The 11933-nt window shown below is 30.8% G+C and overlaps 3 protein-coding genes across 3 annotated transcripts; 2 read left to right on the top strand and 1 right to left on the bottom strand.

Annotated features, from left to right (window-relative positions):
- The first annotated feature begins 219 nt into the window (after positions 1-219).
- LOC125065312 lies at positions 220-2014 on the top strand. Its single transcript, XM_047672845.1, has 3 exons — positions 220-300; positions 847-1022; positions 1561-2014. Exons 1-3 carry the CDS (start codon positions 258-260, stop codon positions 1810-1812), a joined length of 471 nt encoding a protein of 156 aa, XP_047528801.1. The 5' UTR covers positions 220-257; the 3' UTR covers positions 1813-2014.
- A 2138-nt stretch (positions 2015-4152) lies between these two features.
- On the bottom strand, positions 4153-5587 carry LOC125065473 (peptidyl-prolyl cis-trans isomerase-like). The gene is made up of 2 exons (XM_047673065.1): positions 5434-5587; positions 4153-4796 (listed from the first exon to the last, which is right to left on the bottom strand). The coding sequence occupies exons 1-2, from the start codon at positions 5500-5502 to the stop codon at positions 4368-4370; spliced, it is 498 nt and encodes a 165-aa protein (XP_047529021.1). The 5' UTR covers positions 5503-5587; the 3' UTR covers positions 4153-4367.
- A 534-nt stretch (positions 5588-6121) lies between these two features.
- On the top strand, positions 6122-11007 carry LOC125065472 (methylthioribose-1-phosphate isomerase). Its single transcript, XM_047673064.1, has 8 exons — positions 6122-6339; positions 6507-6642; positions 6900-6998; positions 7491-7627; positions 8252-8460; positions 9175-9338; positions 9821-10022; positions 10640-11007. Exons 2-8 carry the CDS (start codon positions 6511-6513, stop codon positions 10750-10752), a joined length of 1056 nt encoding a protein of 351 aa, XP_047529020.1. The 5' UTR covers positions 6122-6339; positions 6507-6510; the 3' UTR covers positions 10753-11007.
- Positions 11008-11933: the final 926 nt, after the last annotated feature.

The raw sequence follows: 11933 nt of genomic DNA, 5'->3' as shown, positions 1-11933 counted from the left end.
TTAAATAATGAGTTTGAACGTTATTGAATAACGCGCTCTTTAAGCAGAGGGTACAGCAGCGACTAGGCTAAAAGTTTTAATTTTCTTAAGAATTCGGAAAGTTGAGATTGTTTTCCTCGATCAAAGTGGCTAGAGGCCTTGAAGGGTGAAGGAGGAGGGGGTGAGGGCGGAGACAGCCGGGAGCAGCAACAGGTCGGGAGATGAGATCGATACGGAGACTGGAGCTCAGGTCATGCGCCCTGCGGACTGCAAACATCATGCGTCTGGCGGTCGTCCTCGCGCTGTCATTCCTAACACCAGGTACGTCAATCCAATCTTTTAAGCATGTAAAACTATTATTCATCGCATTATTATAACTAGGTGTCATGATTAAAGTAAGATAATTATCGCTTACGCCTTACCAAGGCTGGTAGTGCTGTAATCGTTAAACGTCAAAATATTGTCTATGACGCAGAATGAAATTCCCTTTGTTGTTATCATCATAACTTTGTTATAACCCTAAACTATTTCATTAAATATTTGAATGAGTTTGAAATTATTCTATTATATTGTTTTCTAACAGATATATTACTGAAATTGTAATATATTTTGACTGTCACTAAGTGAATTTCATCGCGCAATACAACAGCATATTTAACAATACAATTATCTGAATAAAATGAACAATTCTGTGCTGCCCTTAATATTCGAAATAAGAATCCATTTAATAAGATAGTCTGCAACTGCTTTTCAATTAAATGTTTTAAGTTTATTTTACAATAATCAATAATAAGTATCGAGACTACTGTTAGTATCGAATATATTAATATTACAATGATTGATTTTACATATTACATTAATTTTCAGGTAAGTGCGACTTGCTTCGCGACAGCGTGCATGTGACATCAGCAGCAGCGAGGCCCAACAATGAGCTGTGGTGTTACAAGTGCCGTGCAGATGACCCAGAGGACAAATGCGCGGACCTCCGGCATAACAATTCCGCACTCATACACAAGTGCCACAATGAACGGAGAGTGTGCATGGTAATATATAAACACAATTGTTTTTAGACGGGTCGAAAATACTGATTTATGAAATCTAGACAAAATGATTTTTTTTTATATTTTAGTCTGTGCAAGAAGACAGTGAGACTAATAACTAATAACAGTGAGAATTATTCCATACAATCATGGGGTAGAGGAGATGGTTTATTGATGGTATTTTAAATAAAAGATGAAAATTGAACACCGTTTAAATCACTTATTTTGAATGGTACGCTTTTAAAGGAAAGATACTGCCATGCCATGATGTATACAGGAAATTGGCCTTATTTTATCGGAATAAAACCTAATACATTACTAACCATGATACAAAACACTATATGAAGCTTTATATGCATTGACAAAATATAACACTTTTGTTTTTAAGTATTTGAGTATTATTCTAAACTTTCTATAGTTTCGATTTATAATGGAGATTCAACTCAATTCTTCACAAAATATCGGTCTAAAAAAAATTTTGAAGTAAAAAAATAAACGTTTCTATTTCTAATAATTAAAATATTTTAATTTTTTGTTAAAGGTTAAACGATTCTCGTACACGACGTCCACAGAAAACTCCACTACGGCTCTCAAGATGTGGGCTCTAGAACGTAACTGCACCAAGCATTGTGAGCCAGGCTGCATCGTTATCGGCGAAAGAACAAAACTTTACGCTTGTACATCTTGCTGTACCACATCCCTCTGTAATTATGGATCCGGTGCCGAAAAACAAAGCTTTCATCATATTGTATCCGTCTTAATTTTCATTTTATGCGTCATTCTGTGTCATTAAGATAAAAAACTGTAGATAGATAATTTAATAATCTTTAAAATATTTCCAAATATTGCAATCAAATTGAAGGCAGTTTCATCTGTCTAATATCAGTAGCTTTTAAAGCCATTCGTACCTGTCTCTACCATTTAAGGTGCTTATGTACTTATAGATGCCTACATTAGGTATCATAGGTTTAAATCAATAAAAAATAAAAACTATATATGGTTTTTCATTTTATTTTAAATAATAATGATTAAGCCCATCAACATTTAAAAGTGATAAATATAACTATAACGGAATTGTTATGTTTAAAATTATTATTATAAGCCACATTAATATCTAAATGTGGTTGTGGTTTTTTTATTGTGTAAATTAGGTAAATTAATATCAAAACGATAAGGTTAGTGGTAAAAAGCCATCGAATCAATGTGAAAATTCTATCGCACCCAATAGTCAATAAAATATTCCCATGATTAGATAGACTACTGCATTTATGCAAACTTTATTTAATATTTTTATTTGATGCATGACAAGGTACTTAGTCTTTCCTCAAGGGACGAAAATTCTCACACCACTTTTTTTAGCAGTTCTTAATACATTTTTTACTTTACACTTAAATAATATAAAAGAGGGTTAGAGTCATTTAAATGTAAAGCTAACGGTTCTGAGAAGAACTAGCAAGATTTTTAGTTGTTAATAAATTATTTAATATAAATATTTTAAAAAAATCGCAAAGAATAAATTCTTTGTTTTACCCATACGAAGTCGGGAATTTTATCGAATAATAAGCCTTTTTAATTAACGTTTTCTTTTTTTATTTTATATAGACCTTTATCATTTTAATATCACTGTTTCAATAATAACCTTTCAAATACGTTAAGCTGAGATATATGATAGCTGGTAACTTATACCTACACATTTAAGACATTTATGGGCGTTAAAATCTTAATCTCCGGGGTAGAATACAAGCAACCAATAAATATCCTTTGCTCAAATCATTTCAGAGTTCACACTTTGAACAGTTTGATAATTGGAACTTTGCAATTTGATATTTGTAACGGATTTAAATACGGGAGGTTCTGTTTCATGTATGTTCACCAAATTTTCGGAACCTTTCAAGCGGAAAGGTTTGAATAATTTACCTGGATTATATTGACCTAGATCCAAGGTATATATAATCGTTATCAAAATGATTAACATAGGTATATTTATTTTTACTATTGACACAAAAATACCGTCTTTTACATGCAAATTAAACTAGTACTTTCGTTCTTATTGTTTCAAAAAACATATGAATAAAATACGAGCCATACAGTAAGATGTATAAAAACACTCAATTTTAAGGATAGCTAGAATGGTTGTCACCGGTCATTTAAAAAAATCATATAGCTGTATATAACATACTCAGGATTACATAAATTTATTCATTCTAGAGTATGGTGTTCATTTGTCTTAGAAATTAACATAAATATAATAATTTAAAATGCAATAAAAATACAGCACTTTAATATTCTGGGTTTTTTTTCCCATACTTGTATGCAGGAAGTGTTTAAAAAGAACTCAATAAATCTTTTCATTAAAATTATAAATGTGTACCATAAAAATTATTAAAACTTCTCTGAGATAAAACAAATATCAAATCAAATTACTAAAGCAATAGTATATTGAAATGTCATGACATGTACTCCATAACTTCATATTTACGCACCATTTCGGTTCAATGAGAATAAAAAATTTAAATTAATTTATTGAGATCGTATGTCTTCACTCCCAAAATCAATTGTAACTTCAGAAAAATCATCTATACTAAGTCATATAAATGCGAAACTGTCTGCCTTTTGCTGATTCGCAGTTAAATCAATTAACCGCTTTTGATAAAATATGCTCCAAACCTTCTCCTCAAAGGGAGAGGAGGCCTTTATCCCAGCAGTGGGACATTTACGGGCTGCTTATGCTTATGATAAAATTCAGTATGAAGCAAGCTTGAACACCAAGGAATATATACTTTTTATGACTAATAACCCTCAAACGCGAACAAAGCCGCGAGCTACCACAAGATTTTAATAACGACGATAACTCATCCTTTTTTAGTAGTCGAAATGTCAATGGTCCTGCATACATTGTTTTCGTACGTACATTGATTCGTTATCTTAATGACGTAGTCGCGATAATATCTAACATAAGGTTGTGTACAAACTGATAGCATAAATTATTATGCAGCCTTATAACTGCACTGACATCAAAATGACCTTCAGTGATTCACTTTACTTATTCCATATAGATAAAATGACTGATAGTAATTTCTACTGTAAATAAAACATACGCAACAAATAACAGTGTCAAAATAAAACCAATTACTGTTATATAAGTTAATTTATTATGAATAAACAATGCACAGAAATAAATGCATGAATTTGCAACTTAGAACAGTTATAAATTTATATAACGTTGGAATGACCCTCAGTAAACTTCAAATATATTGTTAAATCTTATGACTGGGAAGGTATTACTCGGGAGGACATTATGTTTAACTTAAAATATCGCATTTATTTTATAAATATTACAATATTATCTTAAGAAAGCTGTCCACAATCCGCAATGATAACCTTTTTCGATGGTTTGCCAGATTGGGAGCCCATTGCTTCAACTTGCTTTACAACATCCATTCCTTCAACAACATTGCCAAAAACAACATGTCTTCCATCCAACCAAGCAGTCTTCACGGTGGTAATAAAGAATTGGGATCCATTGGTATTGGGGCCAGCATTAGCCATAGAGAGAACTCCAGGGCCGGTGTGCTTCAGGACGAAGTTCTCATCAGCAAACTTCTCACCGTAGATGGACTTGCCTCCAGTACCATTGTGGTTTGTGAAGTCACCTCCTTGCAACATAAAGTTGGGGATAACACGGTGGAAAGTGGAGCCCTTGTAACCGAAGCCTTTTTCACCGGTGCACAGAGCACGGAAATTTTCGCATGTCTTAGGCGTGACGTCAGCCTTCAACTGTAAACAATAATGTTCGCGTTTTGTATAATATGCACGTTATAATTCACAATTTTATACAATAACTAAAATAAAATAAGCATCCAGATCACCAAATTATAATCAAACAAAATTTAAGTTATAAATATGTAACTACTTAATACCAAGTAAATTAAGTATGATTTATACTTTGTCCCGCCATTACAGACTTGCTATATATCGCCCAATTAAGGCTAACACTTACAGATACCGCATGCTATTATAGGATGAAGAATACCGAAAAACAGATATACTTAGACAAGTGGATAGATGTGGATAAATCATGGAATTTTCTTCACTATCCAAAACAACTATTACAAGGTCTTCAAGGAAATGACCTTCACAAAGTAATCTCGGTCGAGTATTTATTATGTTAGCTATAAATACATTTACTTATTAGAAAGGAAATTAAAAGAGATACTCATTAATACAAAAAAGACAAGAATTTAATTAAAAAGTAAGTGGAAAAATCTAGATCTCTTCAAGATTAAGATTATTAAAGATATTAATCATCAAGTTATATCCATAGCGTGGTCGGTCTAACAAGGTAACACGCCGGCCGGGATGACAACTCCCACTATAATAGTAATTTATTAAACAATAAAATATCTAACTTTACCTCAACAACGATTCTCCCCAAAGGCGAACCGTCGGCGGTCACATCGAAGAAAACTCGGGGCAGGGACATATTTGTTACTTCTTTTGATCCACCAATCTAGGTATAAAGAAGCACGGCAGAATGACGATGCGTCTCTCGTCGATGCCGGGCGGAAATTAAAAGATTCATAGACAACATTATCGATACTATTTCCGTTTATCGTTCAAAAACAATTTGCTGCAAAAATTATTTTATTTTCTTACATAAATATTTAAATAAAATATTACTTTTTCGCCAATTCTTTTAATATAAACCATACATTCTTTGTGCTTTATATTAAGAGAAATACTGTCTAAATTTTCGAGACTGGTACTCAGACGTATCACAACCTAATATTATTTGAATTATTGGTACTGAAACTAAGAAATACCATAAAGTCGGATATTATAATGCGACGCTAATAAATGACTATTTTTTTTAAAATAAGTTAAAACTTAATTACGATTATCCAAATTACGTTAGAGTTTTACATTTAATTTTTTTAACGTTGTTTGTCATATTATACGTAATTATGTATTATGTTTTCGTTGTTGACAAAAATTGTTGATTATAACTGCAATGTCAATGTAAAATGTAAATGGCATGGCAATGACATCCAGTATCCACTTGAATTTATATTTTCAGATTGACAATGACAAAAATTGACAACTTAAAGTAACGAATAACGACTAGGCAACAGGGTGAATACTTAGCCGCGTTCGTACTTTGCAATTTTGATATTTGGTAATGAAAGTTATCTTAAAGATGTTTTTGTAGAAAAAATCAGTTGTCGTAGTTCTTGTCTCAAGTCAAGTACCTAAAATAACTCAACAATACAGGTTATTTTACTTGGATAATTCTTAAAAAGATCTGACAAGTAACAATAAGGTAAACAATTCCACATTCTCTAGACTTAATCTCTATTAGTTACGTATACATTTTAAACAATTAAAAATAATCGTTATACTATCATGATATCTAGAAATAAACAGTTCAAAACTGTTACAGATTTAAATTCTTGAAATCATTTTAATAATTTTTATTTATCATTTAAGCAAAATGAGCTTAGAGTCGATCAGATATGAACGAGGTAGGTTAGAAATACTTGACCAATTATTATTACCGTTACAAACACGATATATAAAAGTGCAAGGGGTTGAAGATGGATGGAAAGTTATTAATAAAATGCAGGTAAACTATTTATTTTCAGTGCTTGGGTGTTTATTTTTATTAATCAAATGTTTATTATACCATACCATATACCATCTTTTCTTTTTAGTTTACTTCAATAAATAAAAATAAATGATGTTATTTAAAATAATATTTATAGTAATAATAAATATACAAATCTCAATATACTTTTTAGATATTTCATTAATATAAGATTTATTATGTAATGCAAGTTCATACTAATGTAGAAATAAAAAAAAAAAAATTAAATTTTTTAGGTGCGAGGGGCCCCTGCGATAGCAATTGTTGGTTGTTTATCATTGGCCATAGAAATTCTTAAAGATGATTGTGTAGACAAAAAAATTATGAGACAAGAGGTGAGTAGTATTGATAACCCTTATAATCATAATATTTGATTGCTACATATTTTGTATTAGGAATTTAAAGCTATTCATTATTTCTTAAACTGATTTATATACTAATATCTCTTACTCAACATGTTATATAACATTAGAAAATTCATGTATTTATAATTAAATTTTATCTTGATCTATCCACAACATATTATACTTCAGACTTAAAACAATACTATAAATACAAATAAATTATATAATTTAAGAAATAGAATCGGAACTATAATTAACAGTATGAAGTAATAATTTTTTATCTAAACTATCTAGATATAATATAGTATAAAAAGTCTAATATAGTATTGACAGAGGTTCCCCCTGTAGTAAAAAAAATACAAAACAACATTATTATAAATGTAACTAGTAGATCTTCTAATGATAAAATACTACATACTAAAACATTATTCATCTAAGATGATGATGCAATATAACCAAAATAGATATTTCTATTAATCTTAGATTGAAGGCAAATTAAACTATCTTGTGTCAGCACGACCGACAGCTGTGAACATAAAATTAGCAGCAGATGAGCTTATTAATTTGGCAAATAGTTTAAGTGCAGACGAAAATGTTACAGCTGACGATTTCAGAGAGAGGTACGTATGATACAATATTACGTATATATTATTTTGAAAATTTTTGAATAATAAAAATTTACTTTTTCTTGTATATTTTTTTCTTTCTTGGAAAGCATTTAATAGTTTTATTATTAATAATGAGCTTACTACACATAATTATAAAATTTGATTATGTCCTAAAAATTTGGAATTTTGACCACATATAATATCATGTTATGAAACATTTGCTACTGAAAATTAACTAGAGTATATGATTCATAGTATATGAGATACTTGTATTGCTCAAATTCCATATTATCATGTTATCATTGTTATCTATGGTAAAGCTACTTTTAGTTCAGTTTATTGTGTTTGATGGTATTAAAATGTTTCAATAGATTTAACTGTAATTTTATTGAAAATAGCATTAAGATAATGTTTGTTACAAGACATTTTAATTGAACAATTTGAAATTTATAAATTTAATTTTGAAAATACATTGACAATTTAGGTTTCTTCTAGTTTTTTTAACATAATTATAAATACATTTTAATATATTTTCTAAAGAGTGTTTAAATATTTTTTATACTACCATTTACTTTGTTGTAGTACATGAATTAAATAAGAATTTAATTACCAAGGTTATTTTTTTTATAATTCCAGATTCATACGAAACATAGAAAGCATGTTGATAAAAGATATAGAAGATAATAAAGCAATTGGAAAGTTTGGATGTGAAGCGATATTAAAGAGATTAGAAGGAGACAGTCATGTAAGAGTACTGACTCACTGTAACACAGGATCATTGGCTACAGCTGGATATGGCACGGCATTGGGAGTTATAAGGTCTTTACACGCAGCAAAACGGTTAGGTTAGTTATATTTTTTATAATTATGTGTCTAAAACCGTATCATGTATATGACAGCAAAATACTCTAATTTTGTAGCCTTGTAATACCAATACCAACTATTTAAATATAAAATTTATATGAATATATAAGTTGCCATTTCTATTAGGATCTTGAATTTAGAAGATGATCCCAACAAATCCATGTTAAAATAATTCTATAAATAATTGTTATTTGTGCATGTTTTCCAAACAGAATCTTAACTAAATAAGGAAATGTTACTCAATAACATAATTTTTAATGTGAATAATCAATACATAAATGTCCCCAATAATTCAAGCTACATAGTAATTAAGCTAGAATGATTGGGGACTGATTTAATATTTCTTATTCAATCTTATTTAAATCTCGGATTAGTTACTAAAGAGAAAACGATAATTAAGCATCTACTGTTGTTGTTTGATCACAACAAATAGTATTGCTGCTGATACATTTCACTAAATATCGTATAAATATCCTTGTTAACCAAAAATGCTTATTATATTAGAGGTTTTTGCAGTCTACAAATTGCTTAATTAAGACTGTATAATTTTTCAATGATTTGAATATAATTGTAATCTTATGCATATATGAATGCATAGAACAAGTTTACATTAAATGCTTTTTTTTAAATATTTTTTCGTGTAAATTATTTGTTTGTAATTTATTTGTCTTATACTAGCTTATATTAACTTTCAGAACATGTATACTGTACTGAAACACGTCCATACAATCAGGGAGCAAGGCTTACTGCGTATGAGCTTGTCCATGAGAAGATTCCCTCTACTCTGATCGTAGATAGCATGGTATCGGCCCTGATGCATGCCCGAAATATCACCGCCGTAGTTGTTGGTGCTGATAGGGTAAGTGAAAATAAAACATAAAAATTAAGGAATAGGTTTGACAAATTTTATAAACATTGCTAATGGTGAGACAGTGTAATCATATAAAATAAAGTATTATAAAGTCACTTGGTGGTAGGGCTTTGTGCAAGCCCTTCTGAGTAGGTACCACCCACTCATCAGATATTCTACCGCCAAATAACAGTACTCTGTATTGTTGTGTTCTGGTTAGAAGGGTGAATGAGCCAGTGTAATCACAGGCACAAGGGATATAACATCTTAGTTCCCAAGGTTGGTGGCGCATAGGTGATGTAAGGAATGGTTAATATTTCTTACAGCGTCTTTGTCTATGGGCGTTGGTGACCACTTACCATCAGGTGGTCCATATGCTCGTCCACCAACCAATGCCAATATATACACTGACTTACTATTATAATGACTAAATATTGCATTTTATTTAATATATTAATGAGTAAATTTATTTAAATAAAATGTATTTTTAGGTGGCCGCGAATGGCGATACAGCTAACAAAATAGGAACATATCAAATAGCGATCGTAGCGAAATACCACAATGTGCCTTTTTATGTCGCTGCGCCTTTGACCTCTATAGATATGTCCCTCAAATCTGGAGATAGGATCAAAATTGAGGAACGACCGGATAGAGAAATGACCCATATTGGAGAACATAGGATAGCTGCACCTGGTTAGTATGATAATATACCACAAATTTCAAATACAGGAAATCCAATACTTGCTTTCGATTTAACAATATTTTATTTAATAACACTTGAATCATTGTTATTCAAAATTTAATTAATAATATATAAAATTACTCACATAAATAACTACATGTTATAAAAGAAATTTCCTTGTCTGTCTATTTGAACGCAAGAAACTCAAAAACTATAGCAAGGATTTTTATATGGTTTTCACTGATGAATGGTGTGATATTAGCAAAGTTTAGGTGTACAATTCATTAAGATTTTATGAAAATTAGCTAAAATGTGACAATGAATATTTTTTACTCGACCGCCAAATAGCAATACTTAGTATTGTTGTGTTCCGGACTGAAGGGTGAGTGAGCCAGTGTAACTACAGGCACAGGAGACGTAATATCTTAGTTCCCAAGATTGGGTGCGCAATGGCGATCTAAGAAAGAGTTAATATTACTTACAGCACCAATGTCTAAAGATGTGGTGGCCACCAACCATCAGGTGACCCATTGGAATGTCCGCTTACCTATAGCATAATAAACTTTGATTATAAATAATAGGTACAATAAGTTAAAATATTTTATTTACAATATTTTATTATTTACAGGTATAAGTTGTTGGAATCCATCATTCGACGTAACACCAGCTTCATTAATTACGGGAATAATAACAGAGAAAGGAGTTTATTCTCCGGGCAAATTGCACGAAGCTGTCCCTTAGGAATTTACTTACAGGATAATATATTTTTATGGTTCCTAAAATATAATATAAAACAGTTATATTATTGTGCTATGGTAATTGTTATAATTGTATTACAATATAACATGGTATATTATTTTTAAACATTTACTCAGATGCTTAGCAAAGAAGTAAGTTATTGTTTCAATTGATTTAAATATAATCAATCATTTCCGCATTGCTTTAAAATTGATAGTTTTATATACAATATATGTAAACGATAACTAGGTATTAATATAAACAGCCTTTCATAAAAAAAACTGTTCATTGTTAAATTAGGTATGTTATATCGCTTTTATATCAAAAATTGTTACAAATTATTTTAATAAATGTTATTTTTATATGAACTTGTGTAATTTTTTGTAAACATTAAATTTAAATACATAATAAAATTTAACTACATAATGGTACCTCTCTGTGATGCAATATCTTTTTATCTTAGATATATAAGATCACTCAACATACCATTACGATGGTCGACGTGAACAGGCCTCTGAAATAGTATTTACCGCAAGTGTTGTCCCGGCATCAGTGGCGGACTAATCTCATCCGAGGCCCGGGGCGGCAAAGTTGAATGAAGCCCCCCTTTAAATAAAAGTAATTTTAATAAGTATTATACGTTGTACAAGAGGGAATTATTTGCACTTCAGTGATTCACTTCTTTCAGGGATTCCTACGGAAATACCCGCTACAAAGACGGGAATTCCACCAGCGTTTTGGACGCGTTCAGAAGGTAGAAGAACATTAGCACCGCGTGAAAAGTCTAGATGGCTGTAGAGTGTAGTGTTTTGATCTTGATGAAATTATGCACATTTTCACAGTCTTATTTAGAATTTGTTCAGGAGAACGCATTTAGGGCCCCCCCCAGACTGGAGGCCCGAGGAGCCTCTTCCGCTCCCCTGTTAGTCCGCCACTGCCCGGCATTATAAATGCCATAAAGTGAACCCACAACGTAGTCTAGTCATACAAAAAACAAGCCGAGAAATGCAAATAAAATGAGAATGTCGATTTTTGGATAGTTAAGCCCAAGGAAAAACCAATTCAGATGTTCTTGAATTTGTAATACTGCTAATTTAGATTATTCTATCTTCTCATTATAAATGCACCCGGAATTAATATTGGAGACGCTGAATACATTCGAGTATAATATTATATATCTAAAT

This window comes from Vanessa atalanta, chromosome 7 (assembly GCF_905147765.1).
Source record: "Vanessa atalanta chromosome 7, ilVanAtal1.2, whole genome shotgun sequence".
Classification (NCBI taxonomy): Eukaryota; Metazoa; Arthropoda; class Insecta; order Lepidoptera; family Nymphalidae; genus Vanessa; species Vanessa atalanta.
This window is presented reverse-complemented; position numbering and strand designations above follow the sequence as displayed.